This window comes from Cyanistes caeruleus, chromosome Z (genome assembly GCF_971803275.1).
Source record: "Cyanistes caeruleus chromosome Z, bCyaCae1.hap1.1, whole genome shotgun sequence".
Taxonomy (NCBI): domain Eukaryota; kingdom Metazoa; phylum Chordata; class Aves; order Passeriformes; family Paridae; genus Cyanistes; species Cyanistes caeruleus.
The window spans coordinates 82,148,814-82,172,031 of NC_141732.1; the positions used below are offsets into that span (position 1 = coordinate 82,148,814).

Consider the following 23,218-nt stretch of genomic DNA (forward strand, 5'->3'; position numbering starts at 1 on the left):
CCCGCTGTGATCGGGGTGTCCCTTCTTGCGCCGCCCCGCCGGTCTCCCTCATTCCCCTGGGGCGCGGCGGGCCGGAGCCCCACGGAGCTGCTGCGCCGGGGAAGGGAAGGAGGGAGACGCGGGCGCCCAGCTCGGCTCGGGCCCCGCCGCGGCCTCGGGGCCGGCGGAGCGGGGGGCTCGGGCCGGGAGCGCTCCGGGGCTGCGGGACCGGCCGGGCCCAGGCGGGGGCGCCGCGTCCGAACCGGGACCCGCAGCGCTCCCGCAGCCGGCGCCGCCCTCCCGCCGCGATGCCGAGCCCGGGACCGAGCCCGATCCGCCCCACGGGGGAGAGGCGGCACCGCCCGGGACCGCAGGGCGGACACCCGCAGGACCCGAACCCCCGCATCCCGGCTCCGGCTGTGGGCTCCGTCACCCGCTTTCGGTCAGCCCCGTCCCGGCATCGCGGCAGGAGGGGGGAGTCGAGTCCCGGCGAGGGAGTGCCCAGTCCCCCCGGCCTTGTCTCAACCCCAATCCGGCCGTGCTCCGCCGCCCCCGAGACCTGCCACCCGGGGCCGGCCGGGGGAGAGGCGGCACCGCTCCGCCGGCGGACACCGGCAGGACTCTGCCCCGCGGCAGACCCCGTCCCGAGCCGCGGCCCCGCCGCAGCGCGCAGGGCTCGGAGCGGAGCCCGCCGGGAGCAGCCCCCGGGCCGGGGCTCGCCCGGCGCCGAGCGAGAGTCCCGGGCCGGCGGCACGGGGGGCGGGGCCGCATGAGGAGCGGGGCCACGGGGCACAGCCCGAGCGCGCCTGGGAACTGCCGAGGGGTCCCGGGCGGCGCCGCCTCTCCGTCATCGAGGCGGCATCGGCCTCGGGTCCGGGATCGGTTCCGGGTCCGGGATGGCGGCGGCGATTCCCGCCGCGGAGCCCCCGTGTGGGCCCGGGACCCCGCAGGGCGCCCTCTGGCGGACGCGGAGCGCCCGGTGCGAGCGCGCCGCCCCCGGCGGCCCCGGGACAGCGGCACGAGGGGGGCGAGGCCAAGGAGGGGCGGGGCCGGCTCAGGGGCGGGGGCACGGAGCGCGTGCGCAGCTCGGGACAGCAGAGCGCGTGCGCGGCGCGGGGCCGCCTCAGGTGTGCGGGGCGGGGCCGGCACAGGTGCGAGGGGGGGGGACCGAGGCCACTTAAACACCGGAAGGGCGGCGGCCGCCATTTTCTCCGGGAGGAGCCGGCTGCGGCCGCTCCGGTGAGGCGCTTCTCTCTTTTCTGCTTTTATCTCTCCATTCTGCTTTTATCTCTCCTTCCTGCTTTTATCTCTTCTCTCTGTCTCTTCTCTCTCCTCTGCTTTTATCTCTCCTCTCTGCTTCTTTCTCCTCTCCGCTTTTATCTTTCCTCTCCGCTTTTATCTTTCCTCTCTGCTTTTACCTCTCCGCTTTTATCTCTCCTTTCTCTGCTTCTTTCTCCTCTCTGCTTCTTTCTCCTCTCTGCTTTTATCTCCTCTCTGCTTTTCTCTTCTTTCTGCTTTTCTCTCCTCTCCGTTTCTCTCCTTTCTCTGCTTTTATCTTTCCTTTCTCTGTTTTTCTCTCTCCTTTCTGCTTTTATCTCTCCTTTCTCAGCTTCTCTCCCCTCTCTCCTTCTCTGTTTTTCTCTCTCCTCTCTGCATTTGTCTCTCTCCTCTGCTTTTATCTCTCCTTTCTGCTTTTATCTCTCCATTCTGCTTTTATCTCTTCTCTCTATCTCTTCTCTCCACTCTGCTTTTATCTCTCCACTCTGCTTTTATCTCTCCTCTCTGTTTTTATCTCTTCTCTCTCTCTCTTCTCTCTCCTCTGCTTTTATCTCTCCTTTCTCTGCTTCTTTCTCCTTTCTGCTTTTATCTCTCCTCTCTGCTTTTATCTCTTCTCTCTATCTCTTCTCTCTCCTCTGCTTTTATATCTCCTTTCTCTGCTTCTTTCTCCTCTCTGCTTTTATCTCTACTTTCTCTGCTTTTATATCTCCTTTCTGCTTTTATCTCTCCTTTCTCTGCTTTTATATCTCCTTTCTGCTTTTATCTCTCCTTTCTCAGCTTCTCTCCCCTCTCTCCTTCTCTGTTTTTCTCTCTCCTCTCTGCTTTTATCTCTCCTTTCTGTTTTTCTCTCCTCTCCTTCTCTCTCCCGTCTCCTTCTCTCCCCTCTCTGCTGTTCTCCCCCGTCTCCCCTCGCACCGCCCGCCCCCCCCTGCCCCCGCCTCTGTTCCTGCTCTGTTCCCTTACAAACCCTGACTCCTGTCTCTGTTCTTCCTTCTCCTTCTCCCTCCATCCTCCCGCCCGTCCCGACCCTGCAGCCTCCCGTTATCCTCGCCTGTGCCCGCTCTTACCCTCCCTGTCCCCCTTCTCCTTCCTCTCTCGTCCTTATCCTTTCCCTCTCTTCCTCATCCTCCTTCTCTCTTCCTCACCCTCCTTCTCTCATCCTTATCCTCCTTCTCTCGTCCTTATCCTTTCCCTCTCTTCCTCATCCTCCTCCTCTCTTCCTTTTCATCCTTCTCTCGTCCTTATCCTTTCCCTCTCTTCCTCATCCTCCTTCTCTCGTCCTTATCCTTTCCCTCTCTTCCTCATCCTCCTTCTCTCGTCCTTATCCTTTCCCTCTCTTCCTCATCCTCCTTCTCTCTTCCTCACCCTCCTTCTCTCGTCCTTATCCTCTTTCTCTCGTCCTTATCCTTTCCCTCTCTTCCTCATCCTCCTTCTCTCGTCCTTATCCTTTCCCTCTCTTCCTCATCCTCCTTCTCTCTTCCTCACCCTCCTTCTCTCGTCCTTATCCTCTTTCTCTCGTCCTTATCCTTTCCCTCTCTTCCTCATCCTCCTTCTCTCGTCCTTATCCTTTCCCTCTCTTCCTCATCCTCCTTCTCTCGTCCTTATCCTTTCCCTCTCTTCCTTATCCTTTCCCTCTCTTCCTCATCCTTTCCCTCTCTCGTCCTTATCCTCCTTCTCTCTGTCCCTTTCTGTCTTCCCCCGCAGCCGCGGGGCTCGGGGCGCCGGATAATAAAGCCCCGAGGGCCGGAGCCGGCGCCCCCGGCGGGAATCCCCTCACGGGGCCGGAGCCCGCGGTGCGGGTCCCCCCACGCACAACACGGCCCCACACTGCCGGGTGTCCCCACATCACACTGGGGGCTCCCGGGGGGCTTAGGGTGGGCCCCCTCCTCCGGAGGGGTCTGGGGTGGGGTAGCGAGGGTTGGGGGGCTGCGGGGGGGATTGGGATGGGGGGGTTTGGGAAGGGCCCCCTCGTTAGGAGGGGGTCCTGGGGTGGGTGGGGGGGGGGGTTTGGGAAGGGCCCCCTCGTTAGGAGGGGGTCCTGGGGTGGGTGGGGGGGGGGGTTTGGGAAGGGCCCCCTCGTTAGGAGGGGGTCCCGGGTGGGGGGGGGAGGGTTAGGGGGGGTTTAGGGTGGGCCCCCTCCTCTGGAGGGGGTCCTGGGGGGGGTGGGGGGGGGGTTTGGGAAGGGCCCCCTCGTTAGGAGGGGGTCCCGGGTGGGGGGTGGGTTAGGGAGGGCCCCCTCCGGAGGAGGGGGTCCCGGGGAGGGGCGGGGGGCGGGGCCCCCTCCGGAGGGGGGGGCCCGGGGTGGGGGGGGGCTGGGGGGCTCCGCCCCCTAAGCCCCTCCCACTTCGGGCCCTCCCCTCCGGAGGGGGCTCCGCCACCCGGCCCCTCCCCAGGACCCCCTCCTCCGGACCGGGGCCCGGGGGGGGAGGGGGGGCGGGGTGGGTGGGGGGGGCAGCAGGAGGGGTCACGTCACTCTGCACCACAATCGCACATTTGTGTCAAACGACGGCACTCCCCCTCCTATTCCCCCCCACCCCGCCCCCCCTCCCCCCCCGGGCCCCGGTCCGGAGGAGGGGGTCCCGGGGAGGGGCCGGGTGGCGGAGCCCCCTCCGGAGGGGAGGGCCTGAAGTGGGAGGGGCTTAGGGGGCGGAGCCCCCCAGCCCCCCCCACCCCGGGCCCCCCCCTCCGGAGGGGGCCCCGCCCCCCGCCCCGGGACCCCCTCCTCCGGAGGGGGCCCTCCCTAACCCACCCCCCACCCGGGACCCCCTCCTAACGAGGGGGCCCTTCCCAAACCCCCCCCCCAACCCACCCCGGGACCCCCTCCTAACGAGGGGGCCCTTCCCAAACCCCCACCCCACACCCCCCAGGACCCCCTCCAGAGGAGGGGGCCCACCCTAAACCCCCCCTAACCCTCCCCCCCCACCCGGGACCCCCTCCTAACGAGGGGGCCCTTCCCAAACCCCCCCATCCCAATCCCCCCCGCAGCCCCCCAACCCTCGCTACCCCACCCCAGACCCCTCCGGAGGAGGGGGCCCACCCTAAGCCCCCCGGGAGCCCCCAGTGTGATGTGGGGACACCCGGCAGTGTGGGGCCGTGTTGTGCGTGGGGGGACCCGCACCGCGGGCTCCGGCCCCGTGAGGGGATTCCCGCCGGGGGCGCCGGCTCCGGCCCTCGGGGCTTTATTATCCGGCGCCCCGAGCCCCGCGGCTGCGGGGGAAGACAGAAAGGGACAGAGAGAAGGAGGATAAGGACGAGAGAGGGAAAGGATGAGGAAGAGAGGGAAAGGATAAGGAAGAGAGGGAAAGGATAAAGACGAGAGAAGGAGGATGAGGAAGAGAGGGAAAGGATAAGGACGAGAGAAGGAGGGTGAGGAAGAGAGGGAAAGGATAAGGACGAGAGAAAGAGGATAAGGACGAGAGAAGGAGGGTGAGGAAGAGAGAAGGAGGATGAGGAAGAGAGGGAAAGGATAAGGAAGAGAGGGAAAGGATAAGGAAGAGAGGGAAAGGATAAAGACGAGAGAAGGAGGATGAGGAAGAGAGGGAAAGGATAAGGAAGAGAGGGAAAGGATAAGGACGAGAGAAGGATGATAAGGAAGAGAGAAGGAGGATGAGGAAGAGAGTGAAAGGATAAGGACGAGAGAAGGAGGATGAGGAAGAGAGGGAAAGGATAAGGACGAGAGAAAGAGGATAAGGACGAGAGAAGGAGGGTGAGGAAGAGAGAAGGAGGATGAGGAAGAGAGGGAAAGGATAAGGACGAGAGAGGAAGGAGAAGGGGGACAGGGAGGGTAAGAGCGGGCACAGGCGAGGATAACGGGAGGCTGCAGGGTCGGGACGGGCGGGAGGATGGAGGGAGAAGGAGAAGGAAGAACAGAGACAGGAGTCAGGGTTTGTAAGGGAACAGAGCAGGAACAGAGGCGGGGGCAGGGGGGGCGGGCGGTGCGAGGGGAGACGGGGGAGAACAGCAGAGAGGGGAGAGAAGGAGACGGGAGAGAGAAGGAGAGGAGAGAAAAACAGAGAGGAGAGATAAAAGCAGAGAGGAGAGACAAATGCAGAGAGGAGAGAGAAAAACAGAGAAGGAGAGAGGGGAGAGAAGCTGAGAAAGGAGAGATAAAAGCAGAAAGGAGAGAGAAAAACAGAGAAAGGAAAGATAAAAGCAGAGAAAGGAGAGAAGCGGAGAGGAGAGAAAAGCAGAAAGAAGAGAAAAGCAGAGAGGAGATAAAAGCAGAGAGGAGAAAGAAGCAGAGAGGAGAAAGAAGCAGAGAAAGGAGAGATAAAAGCGGAGAGGTAAAAGCAGAGAGGAAAGATAAAAGCGGAGAGGAAAGATAAAAGCGGAGAGGAGAAAGAAGCAGAGAGGAGAGATAAAAGCAGAGGAGAGAGAAGAGACAGAGAGAAGAGATAAAAGCAGGAAGGAGAGATAAAAGCAGAATGGAGAGATAAAAGCAGAAAAGAGAGAAGCGCCTCACCGGAGCGGCCGCAGCCGGCTCCTCCCGGAGAAAATGGCGGCCGCCGCCCTTCCGGTGTTTAAGTGGCCTCGGTCCCCCCCCTCGCACCTGTGCCGGCCCCGCCCCGCACACCTGAGGCGGCCCCGCGCCGCGCACGCGCTCTGCTGTCCCGAGCTGCGCACGCGCTCCGTGCCCCCGCCCCTGAGCCGGCCCCGCCCCTCCTTGGCCTCGCCCCCCTCGTGCCGCTGTCCCGGGGCCGCCGGGGGCGGCGCGCTCGCACCGGGCGCTCCGCGTCCGCCAGAGTGCGCCCTGCGGTGTCCCGGGCCCACACGGGGGCTCTGCGGCGGGAATCGCCGCCGCCATCCCGGACCCGGAACCGATCCCGGACCCGAGGCCGATGCCGCCTCGATGACGGAGAGGCGGCGCCGCCCGGGACCTCCCGGCAGTTCCCAGGCGCGCTCGGGCTGTGCCCCGTGGCCCCGCTCCTCATGCGGCCCCGCCCCCCGTGCCGCCGGCCCGGGACTCTCGCTCGGCGCCGGGCGAGCCCCGGCCCGGGGGCTGCTCCCGGCGGGCTCCGCTCCGAGCCCTGCGCGCTGCGGCGGGGCCGCGGCTCGGGACGGGGTCTGCCGCGGGGCAGAGTCCTGCCGGTGTCCGCCGGCGGAGCGGTGCCGCCTCTCCCCCGGCCGGCCCCGGGTGGCGGGTCTCGGGGGCGGCGGAGCACGGCCGGATTGGGGTTGAGACAAGGCCGGGGGGACTGGGCACTCCCTCGCCGGGACTCGACTCCCCCCTCCTGCCGCGATGCCGGGACGGGGCTGACCGAAAGCGGGTGACGGAGCCCACAGCCGGAGCCGGGATGCGGGGGTTCGGGTCCTGCGGGTGTCCGCCCTGCGGTCCCGGGCGGTGCCGCCTCTCCCCCGTGGGGCGGATCGGGCTCGGTCCCGGGCTCGGCATCGCGGCGGGAGGGCGGCGCCGGCTGCGGGAGCGCTGCGGGTCCCGGTTCGGACGCGGCGCCCCCGCCTGGGCCCGGCCGGTCCCGCAGCCCCGGAGCGCTCCCGGCCCGGGCCCCCCGCTCCGCCGGCCCCGAGGCCGCGGCGGGGCCCGAGCCGAGCTGGGCGCCCGCGTCTCCCTCCTTCCCTTCCCCGGCGCAGCAGCTCCGTGGGGCTCCGGCCCGCCGCGCCCCAGGGGAATGAGGGAGACCGGCGGGGCGGCGCAAGAAGGGACACCCCGATCACAGCGGGTTTTGTATTTTAGCTTTACTCTCTTCCGGAGGCCAACGAGGAACCCGGCTGCTCCTCGGCTGGCTCACGGGGGTGGCAGATGCCTTCGCCACCCTGCCCAGTTAAGCCCGGGAGAGCTGGAGCAGCACGGAGGAAGGGCGGCGGTGCAGTCGCTAAGACGGGAGCAGGGGGAATTGACAGCTGCCCCTCCTCACCAGACTAAAAAAATACCCGTATGACTTGCAAGTGCACCTGCTTCACTTCCCTGCCCTGGCCCTGGCAGAGGCCGCCGCTGTCCCTCGGTGGATGGAGGTTCCTGACGGTGCAGCAGCGGCCGCCCGCCGCCTTCGGGGCGCCCCGGGGCAGCTCCACCTCGCTGTTCAAGGGGAGCTCCTCGGGAGCACGCACCACCCAGCGAGGTGTCCTGCCTTTGCAATGGCATTAATTCCTTCAGGAACACGAATAAAGTGTTTTTAAAGAGCTTTCTCATGAGTGCCTCAGGGGAAAAAAAAATGAAATTACGGGACTAACATCCTCATCTTCATTTCTTGTACCAGAGGTGAAGTGTGAAGGCCCAGAGTCTACAATTCACCAAGTGTTCGGGAGGTCCTGGACAGAGGAGTCCATTTTGGGCTACCAAAAGCACTGGGTACTCCATACCTGGTAGAGAGCATCCACCTTGAGAGTAAATCCATCAACTCCGGGCATGCTGCTCACCGAGTGGAACTCGGACAGCTGGGAAGCAAAGTGGGCAGAGTCAAAAGGCACAGCGTGGAAATACTTACCCATCACTTCTGTCTGGTTTCGGTGCTGGAAAGTCAGAGAAGTGTGGTGAGGGATGCTGTCTGCTTTCCCAAGGGAGGCTGGAAGCCAGAGCCCCACCAAACACCTGTGTCAGGGATCTAGTCCGAATGCCCCATCTCCACACGTACACGTGGGCACCGATTGAGGAACACACTCAAAGGGTGGGGGAAAACTGATCTGGTGTTCACAGCTGGCAGCAGCAGCAGCAGCAGCACAAAACATCCCCCACGGGCTCCCTTCCTCATCCCTTTGCAGCCACCGCCTGCCGGTTGCCAGAGCAAATCCCAAACGGGAAGAAGCAGGAGCAGAGCACTCACCAGGAGGAGGAATCGGTGCTTCAGGTACTTGTGGGGCTGGATGCAGCCGTACTGGGGCCCCTGGTTGTAGACGGTGCCCGTGGGGTCGAAGAGGGGCACGTGGCCAGCCCTGCCTGTGCACAGGTAGACCTTCTCCAGCTGCAGCTTGTAAGCGGCGTTGAGGTTTTGTTCGGGGGGCCAGAGCACGCGCCCGTACAGGATCTGCCCGGGGAAGGTCGGGACAAAGAGGGGCAGGTGAAATTTCCCAAGCAGGAAAACGCTGCCAGAGCCAAGTGTCCGTGTTCAGAAGGGTTGGGGTTGTTTGGGAAGGGCTCGGTGTGTGGGAGTGACAAAACGCGGTGCCAGAGCACGCTGTTCTTTCACAGGGCTGTAAGATGTCAATTACTGCTGTAGAAGAGGCAAAGCTACACGTGGGTTCTGCCCTTTCCTCTCCAGGGAATGGAAGCTGTGAAAGCAGAAATGCTGGGCACAGGCAGAAGAGGAGAGGTAAATCCTACCCTTGGATAAAGCCCCCTTGTAATCCATTTCTGCCAGCGACCTTTCCGATTTGGTGGGGTCCATTAGAAAAACCTTCTCGTTGTTACAGAGCTGAAACTCCGTGTTCAGGGAGTAAACAACTGGAAGTGGGCGGTTTGTCTGCCGGAAGGCGATCGGGATCAAAAACCTGCAACTGGGACAAGGAAGGAAACAAAGGGGAGATGAGGTTTGGACGGGTGTGCACCCCAAAGGGGCCGAGCCTGCCCTCCTGCCCTCTTACCGCTCGGGAGCGTGAGCCGGGCAGGGCAGGGCAGGGGCTTGGCTCCAGGCTCTGCCCACGGCGGCGTGAGCTGCACCGTGCAGGGCATCAGGAAGATGGTGTATCCTCCAGAGTAATCCTTCCTGGGAACAGACAGAAGACCCTGCAGCCACCAAGCACAGCTCAAAGCCCTTCACCCAGGGCAGCACCTCTCCCTTGCCCCAGCAATGTCATCCAGCAGTCCCCGAGGGACAAGTGTGACTCTGGGATCAGTCTATCCACAGGCCGCACTGCTGGAAACATTCCTTTCCAAGAGGCTGAGCTGATTTTTCTCGCAGTACAACGGTGCTCCAGCTCTGACCAAGCTCCTGAGCATTCCGTGCTATTGCTGGCGTGGCTGCTGGAGGGGTGCCAGGGAGAACGTGCTGCTGTGGGGGAAGCTGCTGGAGGGGACTGCACCCCCAGCCCTCACCTGTTGTAGGAGCTGGTTGCTCTCCAGAGCTGGTAGGGAGAATCAAAAGTCTGAGCGCTCCACAGCAGCTGCAGGGCAAATTCGATGCCTCCCAGGTGCTCTGGAGTTACCAAAGAGGACCTGACACCTGGCAGGCTGTGGTGCTCCATGACAAACAGCCCTGGGGGAGGACAAGGAGGTGACGGGAGGCAGAGCGCGGAGAGGCCCCACCTCGCAGGGGCAGAGGGGCTCCCGGCGGGGACGGGGACTCGTTCCGCTGCCTGTGCCGTCAGAGCAGAGCTCTGTGTGACCCTGCTCTGTGTCCCTGCCAGGATCGCTGCCCTCACCTCTGAACTTGGCCTGCGTCTTGAACTCGATGACCGGCCGGCCGTCCTCGCGGATGTAGATGGGGATTATCTGCAGGCAGGCCGAGAGCGCGCTGTCCGTCTGGATCCCTGCAAGGACAGCAAGCGCCACTGGGAGCCCACACAGCACCCTCGCTCTCCTCTGCTGGGCTCTGCCAGCCCCAGAAGCGCTTGGGACACCTCCACAAGGCAGGGTTCAGCTGGGATCAGCCTCCAGTGAGCCAGCTGCACGCTCCCTCCGTCAGCCACCGGCTGCCTAAGCCCCCCGCAAGCACAGAGGAAGGCAATATTCCGAGTTCCCCGCTCCCTCAGGACTCTGGGGGCAGTGCAGGAGCTAAGGGGAAAACATGAAGGAACCACTTCTTCCATAGCCCTTGGAGCGCCTCAGGCTCACCTGTCCTCCAGAGAACGGTGTCGTAGAAGAAGGAGAACTCCATCTCGCTGCGGTGCTCCGGGGAAGCCCAGCCCCTCGGTGCCGTCACACAGATGTAGGACACGTAGAGAGGGACGTGGACTGTCAGGAAGGACTGAGCAGAGTCCCTTACCTGGCAATAAAACCCCAGAAAGGGGGTTATGCGCCTTGCAGTGAAGTCAGAGGTGACTCTGGACGTTCTTTACGTGCAGGTACCTCAGACAAACCGGCGCTGTAATGCGGGGGCAGTGCTAAGGCTCCCTGGGACCATGGGACAAAGGAACTCTGGGCACAATTTCACCTCAAAACCCCCCTGATTTCCAAGGCTGTGAATTAAAAATGAGCAATTCTGCTTGCTCAGGCCTCCCAGAGCTCTCCATTTATTATCTGCAGAGTGCAGCTGTACTTTGCAGGCCCTGGAGAATTCGAGGAGATGTTCCAGCCTGGCTGGGGCCAGGCTCCACATGCTCCACTGGGCAGTTTCTCCGGCCAGGCGGCTCCTCTGGATTTGTGCAAACAATTGGAGCTATAAAAGGAAACTTCATGAACTAGTTCCAGGCTGGCAGGAATTAAGAGAGATGATGCTGGTCCAAGCAATTTAATGGGAGAGCCTGGGGGAGATGGAGTGGGCTGCACGTGGATAACGCAGCCAGGAGAGGACAGTGAGACACCCCAAACAGGGAAAGCCACTCGTTTCTAGAGGAACATTTTTGGCTTCTGGTCTCTTAATTAGGGAATGAGCCAAAATATCCCATGTTGTGGAGCATGGCCTGAGCCGCCTCTGCTCATTTCTATTGGCCGAGAACACAGTCAAACTTATAAAAGGGAGCCCAGCTGAGAACGTTTTGTATTTCCAGTACGGCCCTACATTAAAAGAAACCAGTATTTTCCTGGCACTCTGAAGATTTAGAGAATAAAATAAATGGAAAATGAATGAAATGGAAAATAAATGAAATAAATGAAAAGCACCCAGACCTCCCAGCTAGTCCCAAATCCAATGAGATTTTTAGGCCAGAATCTCCGCAGCCCCACCGGTGCCTCCCCGCCCGCGTACCCTGTGGTTGACGCTGGTGAAGGGCGTGTTGTCCGTGATGGTCTCGAAAGGCCAGCGGGCTTCCGTTCCCGTCCGTGGGGGCGGCCACTTCCCAGCTGAACTGTATGGAAGACTGGTTGATCCCGGCCTCGCCGCAGCGCTCCTTCATCAGGGCGTACTTGGGGATGTGAAGGTCACAGGGAGTGACACAGACGAGGGGGTAGCCTGGGGAGGGGGATTTCTTCGCACCCTCCTTGGTCACTTCTTCCACGCGGTCGTAGTGACCAGCCACGGTGACCACCTGTGGGAAACCAGAGGGCAGCACTCAGCTGGAGCCGAGGGAAAGGGTGGAAAAAGCCATCCTCGCCTCCCACGTTGCCACGGCAGCCCCACTTTCTATTTCCCAAATCCCACTGCGGTTTCCACTCTGTGCTTGAAGGGCACCAACTCACATCCACTCACCACGGGAGGTGCTGGGAGAATCGGGCTCCCCGCTGCCTCCTGATCCAAAATAGTCACTGTGGCAGTGCTGCTGTCTCCTAGAACTGCTTCCACAGGATCATCTGGGCCCAGCACCAGAGAAAAGGACTCGTGCCACTCCCGGTCTTCGTTGGACATGATCTCCACCTTAAACATGATGTGGGCCACGCCTGAGGGAGCGAGTACAAGAAAAACAGAGAGAAGTGGATTCATCACCAGAGACTGCTCTGAAGTTCTCATCCGGACCCTGCTCCCAGCTGTGACCACGGAGACATTAGGATAAAATACGCATTATAAATTTTATTTCCACTCATTGCTGCTAATAATTTACCCAGAGGAGCCCACTATAAACATAAAACTCCAGCTATGACAACTGATCCAATCGATCCGGTGACAGATTTACTAGCAGATGCCATCTGAGGATTAATAGCGACTGTCTTGTAGTAGCTGCCTGAAGGAAAAATCTGGGATGCAAAGCACATTCCCATCCCTCGTCTTCCTCACACCAGTGTGCAGAGCCATTTGGTGAGGGCTTCTTGGTCCAGCAACGTGGTCTGAGGTGTTCACAGGCCTATGTTCCTTCAGGAGGACTTGACTCTGCCAAGTGCCAGCGCTTCCTCCTCTGCTCTGATCAGCCTTCCTTTAAACACATCAGCTAATTTTGAGTAACAACATTACAGCAAACTTCATGCTTTTCCAGTGGCTTTTCCCAAACCTCCTGGAAGTCCCTGGCGCGCACAAAACGTCCCTGGTCGCATCCCCACCTCAGACCCTCCCCGCCAGGCCCCTTCACCTGGGCTGAACTTGAGCATCCAACTCTTGGGGTAGTAATCCACGCCGGCCTGTGCCGAGCCGTCGCGGGCGCTGCAGCGCACCTTGGAGGTTCTGTTCTGGTCACCTCTGCGGATCACCGGGATGTTCAGCACAGCCACTCCCTCCGGGCCCGGCGGCTCCCGGCACCTGGTACGCGGCCTCTTCGAACTCGATGCTGGGGGCTGCAGGCACAGCAGGGAGGGGAAAAGCTCCGGGTTTGCACCCCTGACTGGCTCAGCTCAGCTCCTTTCAGACTCGTCTACACGCCTTCGGAGCGAGGGGCTCCTCAAAGCAGGGGCCAAAAAGGCTTGGGTGTGACTTAGGGCAGAACTTAACGAGGGCGTTGGGTTACAGAGGATGGCAAATGATTCTCCCATCCCTGGCATCCCTCTTCTCCCCCCACAGATCTCTCCAGGCTGTGATGCTGTGGAGGGAGAGGAACATCTCCCAGGAGAAGCACAGCAACTTCCAGCAATGGAAACAGGAGAGGTGGTGCGTCTGAGCTCTCTTAGCCAAGCCCTCCCTTCAGCCCAGCACAGGGCTGTGACCACGGCACCGAAGGCATTCACTGCAGCCCTGGGACTGTGCCGACTCCCTGGGAAGCAGCAGGACATCCTTGCAGAGCAGCCTCACTCACCATCTTCCTCATTGGTGACAGTTACGGTTGCCACGTCCATCTTCCCAACCCGAGCTCCGCTCCAATGGTTTCCAAGGGGGCTACTCAGATAGACCTGGAACTGCTCTTCTGGTTCGAAGGCAGTCATCACTGATGTGGACGCTGCAGTTCTTCACCTACAGCCAAGTGAAGAGGAGAAAGCAGCGCACACTGATACATCTGATAAAGCCCCGTAAAGGCCAGGCTGTGCCTCACTATCCAGGGTTGCTGTCCATCCTGGAAGAAACCCTTCTATTTTTAGGGCTGCTACTTCAGTGTGGACAAAGCACAGCCTGTTACAGGAGGAGACACATCAGCAAAGACATCTCTTTCCACAATCCCACAGCTCTCTGTAGAACAACCCTGAGTCCTCCTGATGCATCACATTTACATTTCATAACGTAACCAGTTTCAGCATGAAACGCACAGCCCCTTCAGAGTGGCTCACGCTGCTAGGACAAGAATCTGTGCCACCTGAAACCAGCCTGGACAACTCTGCCAGCTCCCTCTGACGACAGAGAGCCGAGGAGGAGACGTGAACCTCTCTCCCAGCACCGGTTCTTCGCTCCCCCACGAGGCAGGTCCAGCTCACCTTCTCCCCTTTGAAGAAGGTGACGCGAGACTCCTCTGCATCCCTCCTCTCCGCGAAGTCCTCCGTGACCTGCGCCGTCTGGCTCCGCGTGTAGCACCTGACGGAGGACTCGTAGCTCAGGTCCCCCGTGCGGAAGATGGGGATGTGCAGGGTCCCTTCCTTCTCCTTGGCCGTGTAGGTGTCCTTGGTGAACTGCATGCTGGGCACTGCAGAGGGGCAGAAACAGAGCCCAGCAGAGCTGAGGATCCTCAGGGAGCCAAGGGGCCAGAACAGAGCAGATAGAGCTGCCAGGGGTAACTTACCGTCTTGGAAAATGTCGTTAATGGCCACGACAGCCTGGAACGGCTTTGCCAGCTCGGCTCCGTAGGGGGAGCTGAGGTAAACAACAAATGTCTCCAGCCCTTCTATCACTGGGTACTGAGCATCGTCCAGGATTGTCAGGGGGCAGAACTGGGAGGAAAGTGGAATTCCTGCTGTTAGACGTATAAAGCTTTCATCCCTCTCAGCACTCACATCTGGCAGTCTAGTGTAAAGCCATTATGTCACTGGGTTTTCTGAATCCATTAATCAATGCAAAGAACGTTCTACGTGAATCCAGCTTATCATTTCAGAGAACAGGGCAGCCATCCTTATCATGGAAGAGGTGGCACGGCCAAATCTCTCCTGGCTGGAGTGCTGATGGGATGGGAGTCTGTGCTTAGCAGACTCATTAATAGTTCTCAAGTGGCCCAGCGAGGATATTCAAAACAAATGCTAGATATGCACAGAAACACAAGACAAGTGTCACCAGGCAAAGCAGACCCAGCAGGAATCCAAGTGGCTCCTCACCTCTTCTGTCTTGCCTGGCCTGAACTCTATTTTTCTGGAGCTGGGGACATAATCAACTCCCGGGCTGGCCGAGGGCGGGTCTGACGTCCGAGTGGCACACCACACCGACGTGGGCGTGGAGAGGTCGGGTCCCTGCCGGAGCACTGGGATCTCAATGTGTCCTGCAGCAGCACGTGCACATGAGAGAGAACAAACTGAGAGAGCACAAACTGAGAGAGCAGCCACGTTCCACAAACCCCTGCCTTGCCCTGCAGCACTGCTCCTGCCCCCAGGCTCCCCCTGGGCACACAGGGAACCAGAGCCCATCCGCACATCTCTGAAGTTCTGCTGTGCCCCGAATCGCTCCTTCTGGCACCTCCTGGTGGTGAAAGCTTCTACAGTGAGCATCCCAACACGACCACCTGCTCCTCACCTGCAGCCTCGCTGACAGTAAAGGTGGCATTCCCCAGGAACAGCGTGGAGGCGTCGTTGGGACCGGCGATGACCGCGTTGGCTGAAGCCCGGCTGCCGATGCGGGCGCTGTTCGAGGTGTCGGCCAGCACCACCTCAAACTCCTCTTCCTCTTCATATTCGCTGTCGTCGATCAGAGTGACATCACAGGTCACCAGGGTGACACCTGGCCCCAAAATGAGGCGGCTCTCATCCGACAGCCCCCGGGACTTGAAGTCGGAGCCGGATTCCAGCACGTGAAGGCTGCTGCCCTTGGCCGATTGGGGGACGGTGTAGCAGATGCAGACACGGTGCTGCTGGCATCCCCTAGGAAGCAACAGGGAAACTCCATAGATCTGTGGAAATACTTTTAATCTGTTTGCTGGAGATACTGGTCACTTAAAAAATAAAGCAGCATTCGGAAAAGAGGGCGAGGAATGAAAAAGAACACCGTCCCTGCTCCTGAACTTGCATGGCAGCTGGCTTAGACATGACTTCCAGGCATGCTCCTAAATCCACACTCAGAAAACCGGTGGCACTTGCCTATTAACATGCAGCCCAGTGACAGGGTCCACATAAAACACTGTCTAGGTCACAGAGAAGCAGCAAACAAATACAAGGGTTTGCTCCTGCTGGGAGCTGAAACAAATCCAAACCCAAGAAGCTTTAACAGCAGAGACAGGAACAAACACACTGCGTGTAGCTTGACGTTTCACAGTCGTGCCACATAACATCGGAGAAGACCCCAAAACCACAAGCAGGCACAGCCCAAGGGCTCGCTCTCTGTCACGAGGGTTCCCCCATGGCCCTCCCATGGGGCTCAGCATGTCCTGCCCAGCCCGACCCACCTTTCCTTTGCACGGGAGCCGAGAGCAAGCCGGCGCTCTCGCTGACATGGAAGGCGTTCCCGTCAAACTGCAGCGTGGGCTCGTCCTCGGGGTCCGCGACGGTGACGGTGGCCCGGGTGACGTTCCCCAGCAGGGCGTAGGCCGGCATGCTGAGCTCTACGGAAAAGCTCTCCGTGCCCTCGAACACGTCGTCGTCGTTGATGGTGACGGTGGCAGGCCTTGGTGTCCTCCCGCTCCTCGAACTGCACCTGGAAGGCAGAAATCCGGCTGCTGTCCTTGGACCGGGCTCTGGAGCTTCCCGTCCTTCCCGTCTCACCCTGCTCTGAGGCGTTCCCTCTTCTGACAGCAAATAACTCGCGTGACTTTAGGAATAAAACACACCCTCCTCGGTGTTTTTAGCACTTTTTGTCTGTTCTTTCCTCCAGGCTCTGTGTGAGGCAGGTGTGGTCGGGCCCACCCACCTGCCCCGCATACTCCACGTAGTCCTGCTCCCCGGGCCGTGATGCGGCTCCAGCGGTGGCCGTTCCCTGCTCGGTGCGGCACAGGACAATGCTGTACCGGTTGAGGTTCCCCACCCGCCTCACGGCGACGCTGACGGAGCCGGCGCTCTCCCTGACCTCGTAGCTGGAAAAAGGGATCGAGCACACACAGGTAACGGGCTGGGGAGCAAACCCCGTGCGGGGCTGCGGGGGTGAGCGTGGCCTCCCTGGGAGATCCGAGGAACAATAACAACCGGGGACTTGGGCGCGGGGCAGCTGCTCCACGCTTTAGGCCCCTCTCCTCACTGACAGAATTGCCTTCCCATGCTGCAGGGAGCTCAGCTAAGAGCCCAGCCCCCAGCCAAGTGCCCCTCGTGCCACTTACCTGCCGTGAGTAAAGCTGAGAAGGGACCGCTGGACGTGGAAGACGTTGCCGCTGACCACGTTGAGTTTGCTGTCCTTCACTAGGAACTGAAAGCTGTCCGCGGTCTCCTGGACCATCTCCTCGTGCGCCACGTACCGAATGAGGCCCTGGTTCACATCCTCTGCCGGGAGGGAACGTCCAAGGAGTTGGGACAGAAATCCCAAGGCAGCTTTGGAGATGAGCAGTGTGGGTCTGCACGGCCACATGGAGCGAGGATCACAGGGAGCAGTTACCCCCTCACCTCCCCTTCCCTCAGCCCCGCAAGAGTGAACTCTCCCCACATTTTGCTGGCTCTGCACAGCTAGCCACACCACTGTGATGAACACCTCCTGCAAGATCTATAACCCCTCTTCACTGCCCCAAGTCACAGCTCCAGCTCTAACAAGCCTGGAGAACCTGGGACAAGCTGCAGGACACAGGTTGGTGTCTCCAAGAAATTACAGGATTTCTGCAACTGACAGCCAAGTTCAATGCTTACTGTCAACACACTTTGGAGATCTGCCCCTTGTCTTCTCCCCTCACACCTATTTTTCCCTTATTTTAACAAACTGAATCAAGTGATGGAAAAAAGCAGCAGGACACAGCCCAGCTCCATACCCTGTGTAAAGGTGGTCACAGCTGTGCCCGGCTTCAGCTTGTTCTCCACGTGGCCATTTCTGGGACCGGCTGTTATCTCATAGATCAGCTGTTCGTCATCTGTGTCAGGATCTGTCATCAGTAATTCCTTCTTAGTGATGAGATTGGTGGCCTGGATTAAAGCCAAAACCAAGGGAGTCAAACTGAAGCTCCAGCAGTGCAAGTCTGATTGTTCACACAAAAAGCCCGACCATCCCTCTGTTAAAACAGACAAAGGGAAAATCTAGGGATGTGAAAGCACAGAGCGGCCTTGAACTGAGATATCCCACAACGTGTTTGACAACACAACAAAGATTCAAATTTTGCCTCGCATCTGGTTTAATTAAGCCAGGTTTAGTTTAATTAAGAAGACAGATGTGGCTCAAAGAAAAGCAAATTCCAAAGCAGCTGCCCAGCCTTATTTAGCTGGGGCTAAAAGCTAGGACAAATCTTTGGGTTTAACTTAGAAAGTTCTGTTCCACGAGCTGTGCTGACGCTCAGATGAGGCCCTGCTTGGCAATAAAACATCTGCAAACAGCCTCAGATTGAAGGACTCACTCAAGACAGTTCGCACAGCCTTGGAGAGCCTCCAGGAGAGCACTTTTCAAATGCCCTCAGGTGGATCTGATTCAGTTCTACCACATTTTGCTTTCTCTTCAAAAGCAGAATGTTTTTGACAGCAGGAGAAAGAGAGAAAATTGAGCTGCTCGAGGAGCAGGAGTGCTTTTCCTGAAGTGAGGAGTTTGAGCTGAGATAGCCATTTCTTAATGCAATTTCTTACTACAGCGTTTTCCACTCATTTTTTTCTGGGAAGAACCAAAGTGTTGCTTTGCAGTTAGTGCTGGCTCCTCAGAAACAAGCTGAGAGTTTTATGGGGTTTTGTTTGGATTTCAGCACAACAAAGGCATTTGTTTCACAGCAAGAAACTCCTGCACCGTATCCTTGGAAAGCCATCTATCTCTGCCGCACATCATCAAGACATCTCCACCGTCAGCAAAGCTAAAAATGTACCCTGGGGAGGGTATTCTCCATCCCAAAAATCAAAGTGCTGAAGGATGAGGATGCTCTCCTGCGAAGCCCCTTCTCCTGGAGCAGCCTGAGAAGCAGCCCAAGCTGAGGCCAGGCAGCTGTTACCTTGCCATCCGTGTACTCCAGTCACTGCAGGCCCAGGTTGGTGACCACCCTGGGTGTCCCGTCATCCACAGGGAGGATGTCCACCTGGAAGCGCTGCGGTGCTGCCGTCACCACCTGACACCAGTTCAGAGACACGGGGGTTACTGTGCGAGTCAGAGCCTCAGCCACCACGTCACCAGCTCGGCTCCCTTCGGCTCTGCTGGCACCAAGGGCAGAGTTTGCAGGGAGGGGAAGAAGCAAAGACGTGACCGAGAACGTTCAGTCAGCATCTCAGTCCCCCCTGCCCCGAGAGGAGGCACCTCCCTGTGAGCTCCCAAGGCCCCCTCCCATCCCTTCTCCTCCCTGACCTTCTTCCCTCCCTCCTGCACCACGAAGAGGGGGCTGGTGCCGTCGGAGACGGTGAGGGTGAAGCGGTCCCTGAGCGCGCTGCCGCCGCCGTGCCTGCAGCTGCCGCGCTTCTGGTAGATGTGATGTCATCCCTGGTGAAGGTGGTGGCCTGCAGAGGACGCTGCCCGCGGCCGCTGCGCTCCATCAGCCCGTGCCGGGGCGGCTGCACCGCCCCGAACGTCAGGGACTCCACCTGTGCCCGGACATGGAGGGGCAAAGCTGGGGACACGACCTCAGGACACTGCCCTTCCAGCTCAGGAGGCCCGGACAGGGATTCTGGCCAGGCAGCTCCCCTGCGTTGGTGTTCCCAACACAAGGGTTAGCACAGAACATTCCTGGTTCCCCCTGAGCCCCGCCCTGTCCTTGTCCCTCTCCCAAGGGATTTTGTTTTGTAGGTGTCTCCCTATAAAACAAGGCACATCCCACCGAATTCCTGCTTCAGCTGGTCTGAGACAGCTCCCACCCACCCCTGTGCCTGCTCCACGAACACAAGAGCAGCCCCCAGTCCTGCAGCCATTCCGGGCAGTGTGTCCCTTGCCACTTCTGCCAGGGCAAAAACCTTGGGGGCAGGATTTTGGCTCAGGCAGCCAGATCTCTCGCTGCAGGGGAAACAGCAGTGAGATAGAGCCAGTGTTCGACAGCTCAGCCTCTGGCCAGACCCAGGAAGAAGAGGAAGTGCCATTTCCATCCATGCTGAGCATAAATTCAGCATTAAGTCTTTAAACACAAGCCCAGATGTGCAGCACAAGAGGGGAGCAAGGAGGCTGGGGGTGGTCCTGCCTTACCTCTGTGTCAGCATCTGTCGCTTTGAGCTCAAACTCCGTGATGGTTTTTCTCACCCCTTCCTGAACTGTCATCCCAAAGATTTGCACGATGGGCAAGGAGTCATCCACGGGGTTTATGGTGATGTCAAATGTCTGGCTCACCTGGGACAGGAAGAAAAGCTTCCCTTGCCAAATTCAGCCTTCCAAGAGTGTGACTTCACCGCAAGAGCACAGCGATCCCCAGTTTGGGTCTCTTCATTTCAGCCTTGTCTGAGCTGCTAAGCCCAGATCACTTCTTTATCCCTCCCCACTCATTAATTCTCCCTCTTTCTGTGATATTTACGGACATCCACTTTCCCTCCCTCTCTCACTCAGTTTTGCTCCTCTCCCTCTATGTGCAGCTAGACTTCTTCTCTTTCAGAAAGCAGGAAAAAGGCATTTCTCCAGGGGCTGGCTGTCGTCACTACGCTGTCAGTGCACTGGATCAAAGCTGAGCTCCAGCAACAGTTGGCAAGCAGCTGAAAACCAGGCACCCAGCTCTTGGTGAGCCCACAGGGCAGGTGGCTCCCTGTTCCCTGCACAGGCCTTCCTCCCTCCCTGACCTGAGCGATGTGGGAAATCCCACAGCAGGAGAAGGAGGAACAGCCACATCTGCCCACTCAGGCAAAAGTCAGGCTGGGACTGACCTCGTTTGTCCCATCAGACACAGAAAAGGTGAAGGCATCCGTGTGCTTTTCCTCCTCACTGGTGTGGATGTACTGGATGCTGCCAGAGGCCAAGTCTGCCTGGCTGAAGGAACTAATTCTTGTCCCTGGAAAACGAACAACAGGGAGGAAATGTGCAGCAGAAAGAGCAAGGCAGGGAAAAACTACGGGAAGCAGGACATATTTAGGCATGAGGACTCGGTTTTGGCTGGTTCTGATCCAAGGCAGGCTGCCCCGTGAACCCTCAGCTGAGCCAGGGATTTAGCTGGCACAGAGCCTCCTAAAATTTCCTTCTCAAAAAGAAGTCCAGGCTTCTTTTCATCTCCTCCTGTTGGGAGTGGGCCTCCTGGGGCAGAGAAGCTGGGAGAAAAACTGTCCATGTAACACTTGGATTGTCGCTGCTGGGCAGGACTAAGCCAACCGTGGCATTGCTGGGGATGAACCGAAGGCCTCCTGGCCTCACAGCAGTTTTCCAAAATGCCTTCCAAGGATCTCTCCTCTCTGCCCTTCCTTATACCCCTGCATTTAGTACCCAGTCCCATTTTCAGCACTGATTTATAGTGACATCTTTACAGCCCATTAGGTGTGACACAGCCACAGAAAGGTACCTGACAAGCATTTTAAAAAACACTTGAGCATTTTTAAATCTCTTTGCTACGTTCAACAGTTTTTACTGCTGCTGTCAACCAACATCCTGACAAGAAGTTTGACACCAATATATCACACTAAATGGCTGCTGACAAGTGCTGGCCACACTACAGAAGACACCAGGATCTGATTTAAATAAATGAGCCACAATGCAACGATCAGCTAATATTTCCTCAGAGCTCATCAGCTGGAAAGGTTTGGGTTCTCTTTTGAACACTTCAGTATTCTCTCCTTAGGTTTAGGTCATTTGAATCATTACAGCTACTTCTCAGTCTGTGACTCGGTAGCCTTATTGGTCCCTCACAGACATGAAAAAGCAGAGAAATCAGAATCATCATCAGATTTTAAATAACAGGAGGAATAAAGCCCTTAATTCAAGTCTCCCAAGTACAAAATTCGCTGGTTAGTTTGCAATTTAGACAAAGATACTGCAAGTTTTTAATTTACTCTCACAGCAGGGAGTAGTTTGCTTATTATAACTCATTCACTATTCCTGCCCTTTCAACATGTTTTTGTGAGAAGATGAGGCAAACCACACACCCAAACTGAGCTGTACAGGGACCGTCTGCATCTTGAAAACACAGAGCAGATATTTCCGCTTTCATCTCACGTTAACGAGAAATATAAAGTTAAGAAGAAATACAACCTTAGATGAATATAATAAAATCAGAAGAGCGTATTTTATGACACCACAGATCAAGATTAATTCATCAGGGAGAGGCAGCACACTCGCACAGTCAGCAGGCACGAAAGGCAGCTCTGAAATTCAGATCACATCTGCAGAACTGACCAACCCCCTTCCCTGAACAACCAGAGTTCATTATCCAGCACAACCATCACACCCCAACATCGCTTCCTGTTAAACTCAGTAGACGGTTCCCTTCCTCTCTCCACAGCACAGCTTAGGGAAACAGGCTGGGCTTTAGGGATCAAGGGACATACTGGCCAAGAGGAGGACAGAAAGCACCAAGGAGGACAGTCTGTGCACCAAGATGAGCCGTTCCCAAGGACATTAAGGGATGGATTCTTTGCTGTTCACAGCAAAGGCCAAAGGTTTTCCTGGGAGAAAAGGAAAACCTACTGCAGAAGCAGCAGTAGGGCCAGAAACTGGCCCAGAGGCTGAATAAATCCTAAACTGGGATTATTGGGCTGCTCTGCCTCCACTCACCTTATTCCCTAACCCTCTGGGCTCATTTATTTTAGCTTTGATTTCTAACAGGAACTGGAATTGTGTGTCGCTGCCTCTGGGCATGTTTTTCCTGCAATGAATGTTTAGGGCTCAAAAGCCTCCAGCATTTTGCTGCTGTGAGAGCCCAACACCTCCCAGCTCACCTGGGGAAGCCACGTGCTCCAGATGCCCCAGCTGTGGCTGCCAGGTGACCTTCAACTGGAGCTGGGAGGCTTCGCTGTCCTGGTCAGTGGCCGAGAGCTGGAGGGTTCTGATTGTCTTTGCCGAGTTCTCATCCAACACCAGCCCCTCGTTAGTGATGATGGAGGGGGGAAATCTGTCCTCTGGAAGGGTTAAACACAAAGCTGAGTTAGGAGATGCTTCTTCCCGTGGGTGCTTGGGCAGGAAAACAAAACACACGCACAAATGTTTTGATAATTCCAAACCAGGAACTTTAGGCCTTGCCATTGATCGGGGTTGATAACATTATAATGTCTTATAGACGATCTCAACAAAATGTGAAAGATACTAAGGGGAATTTTTCTACCTTTTCACTGAGTTTGTCAGAAGCCAAAGAATGAACCCTTACATCTGCAAAATCTCCCCGTGCCCCTCACTTCAAAGGCCTTGGAATTGACGGCGCATCAAAACCGAGTCTCAAGAATTACATTTCGCCTTGCAGTACATGTGGGATGGAATCTGGGAGCAGCCCTGAGCGCTGCAGCAAAGAAAGCATAACTGCCTTTTACCTATGACATGGATGTAAAAAACCCGGTCCATCAGTTTGTTGCCATCTGCATCCATCACATCAAAGGTGAAGGGGAAGTTTCCACCAGGATCCCTTTCCTGTGGCTGGCATTTTCACCACATGCCCTGGAGAGAGGGACAGCAGAAAAGAGATGCTTCCTTACAGGCTGCAGCTTCTAATTCTTACTTTGGAAGCAGGCTGACCCCATCAGCTGAGGCACCTGGGGCTTGACAGAGCTCCAGAATTTGGGTTTCACAACTTTCTCTCTTTATTCTTTTTCTCCTGCTGAGAGAGCTGTTTTAACATCTGTTCAATGATACAGGGTTCTGCTCTAATCTTACTTCTTTCCCTCCCTCTCTCATAAAGAATCACAGAATCATGGAATATCCCAAACTGGAAGGGACCCATAGGGATCATCAGGTCCAGGATGTTAAGAGTGTGTTATCCCCTTCTTGCCTCCCTGCCCCAC

General features: G+C 57.9%; 4 protein-coding genes across 6 annotated transcripts; all 4 read right to left on the bottom strand.

The window, feature by feature from the left end:
- Positions 1-6,936: 6,936 nt before the first annotated feature.
- On the bottom strand, positions 6,937-13,053 carry LOC147648657 (extracellular matrix organizing protein FRAS1-like). 3 transcript variants are annotated; one of them, XM_086867289.1, is made up of 12 exons: positions 12,964-13,053; positions 12,307-12,508; positions 11,496-11,683; positions 11,055-11,334; positions 9,983-10,133; positions 9,571-9,678; positions 9,245-9,404; positions 8,794-8,915; positions 8,037-8,706; positions 7,701-7,725; positions 7,447-7,575; positions 6,937-7,363 (listed from the first exon to the last, which is right to left on the bottom strand). In XM_086867289.1, the coding sequence occupies exons 1-7, from the start codon at positions 12,973-12,975 to the stop codon at positions 9,287-9,289; spliced, it is 1,059 nt and encodes a 352-aa protein (XP_086723415.1). In that variant the 5' UTR covers positions 12,976-13,053; the 3' UTR covers positions 6,937-7,363; positions 7,447-7,575; positions 7,701-7,725; positions 8,037-8,706; positions 8,794-8,915; positions 9,245-9,286. The 3 variants fall into 3 exon arrangements, with proteins under 3 accessions (XP_086723415.1, XP_086723416.1, XP_086723417.1); XM_086867290.1 differs by lacking the exon at positions 12,964-13,053 and having other exon boundaries at positions 6,937-8,706; positions 11,496-12,153; positions 12,307-12,372; XM_086867291.1 differs by lacking the exons at positions 6,937-7,363; positions 7,447-7,575; positions 7,701-7,725; ... (2 more) ...; positions 9,245-9,404; positions 9,571-9,678 and having other exon boundaries at positions 10,045-10,133; positions 11,055-11,154; positions 11,283-11,334.
- Positions 13,030-15,564, bottom strand: LOC147648658 (extracellular matrix organizing protein FRAS1-like). Its single transcript, XM_086869824.1, has 6 exons — positions 15,525-15,564; positions 14,814-15,221; positions 14,402-14,562; positions 13,876-14,023; positions 13,574-13,779; positions 13,030-13,118 (listed from the first exon to the last, which is right to left on the bottom strand). Exons 1-6 carry the CDS (start codon positions 15,562-15,564, stop codon positions 13,044-13,046), a joined length of 1,038 nt encoding a protein of 345 aa, XP_086725950.1. The 3' UTR covers positions 13,030-13,043.
- LOC111943818 (extracellular matrix organizing protein FRAS1-like) lies at positions 15,069-18,421 on the bottom strand. Its single transcript, XM_086867293.1, has 6 exons — positions 18,331-18,421; positions 17,179-17,329; positions 16,543-16,702; positions 16,140-16,302; positions 15,679-15,926; positions 15,069-15,157 (listed from the first exon to the last, which is right to left on the bottom strand). Exons 2-5 carry the CDS (start codon positions 17,294-17,296, stop codon positions 15,741-15,743), a joined length of 627 nt encoding a protein of 208 aa, XP_086723419.1. The 5' UTR covers positions 17,297-17,329; positions 18,331-18,421; the 3' UTR covers positions 15,069-15,157; positions 15,679-15,740.
- LOC111943790 (extracellular matrix organizing protein FRAS1-like) lies at positions 18,408-23,218 on the bottom strand. Its single transcript, XM_086867292.1, has 7 exons — positions 22,970-23,218; positions 22,751-22,874; positions 22,166-22,345; positions 20,168-20,292; positions 19,503-19,643; positions 18,678-18,910; positions 18,408-18,444 (listed from the first exon to the last, which is right to left on the bottom strand). Exons 2-7 carry the CDS (start codon positions 22,803-22,805, stop codon positions 18,438-18,440), a joined length of 741 nt encoding a protein of 246 aa, XP_086723418.1. The 5' UTR covers positions 22,806-22,874; positions 22,970-23,218; the 3' UTR covers positions 18,408-18,437.

What these genes read in the sequence shown, in the direction of transcription:
- LOC111943790 (XM_086867292.1), bottom strand. Translation starts at nt 22,805, where the DNA reads ATGGATGCAGATGGCAACAAACTGATGGACCGGGTTTTTTACATCCAT. An exon ending in TTTTTACATCCATGTCATAG is followed by an intron (nt 22,346 to 22,750) that starts GTAAAAGGCAGT and finishes TAACCCTTCCAG; the next exon opens with AGGACAGATTTCCCCCCTCC. An exon ending in CGACAGATGCTGACACAGAG is followed by an intron (nt 18,911 to 19,502) that starts GTAAGGCAGGAC and finishes GTCCGGGCACAG; the next exon opens with GTGGAGTCCCTGACGTTCGG.
- LOC147648658 (XM_086869824.1), bottom strand. Translation starts at nt 15,564, where the DNA reads ATGTTATGTGGCACGACTGTGAAACGTCAAGCTACACGCA. An exon ending in TAACGACATTTTCCAAGACG is followed by an intron (nt 13,780 to 13,875) that starts GTAAGTTACCCC and finishes GCCCCTCTGCAG; the next exon opens with TGCCCAGCATGCAGTTCACC. An exon ending in CCTTCTTCAAAGGGGAGAAG is followed by an intron (nt 13,119 to 13,573) that starts GTGAGCTGGACC and finishes ACTTGGCTGTAG; the next exon opens with GTGAAGAACTGCAGCGTCCA.
- LOC147648657 (XM_086867289.1), bottom strand. An exon ending in TTCTCCCAGCACCTCCCGTG is followed by an intron (nt 11,335 to 11,495) that starts GTGAGTGGATGT and finishes GGTTTCCCACAG; the next exon opens with GTGGTCACCGTGGCTGGTCA. An exon ending in TCACCAGCGTCAACCACAGG is followed by an intron (nt 10,134 to 11,054) that starts GTACGCGGGCGG and finishes TTTTATTGCCAG; the next exon opens with GTAAGGGACTCTGCTCAGTC.
- LOC111943818 (XM_086867293.1), bottom strand. Translation starts at nt 17,296, where the DNA reads ATGACAGATCCTGACACAGATGACGAACAGCTGATCTATGAGATAACA. An exon ending in CTCAGCTTTACTCACGGCAG is followed by an intron (nt 16,303 to 16,542) that starts GTAAGTGGCACG and finishes CCCTTTTTCCAG; the next exon opens with CTACGAGGTCAGGGAGAGCG. An exon ending in ACGTGGAGTATGCGGGGCAG is followed by an intron (nt 15,927 to 16,139) that starts GTGGGTGGGCCC and finishes TCTGCCTTCCAG; the next exon opens with GTGCAGTTCGAGGAGCGGGA.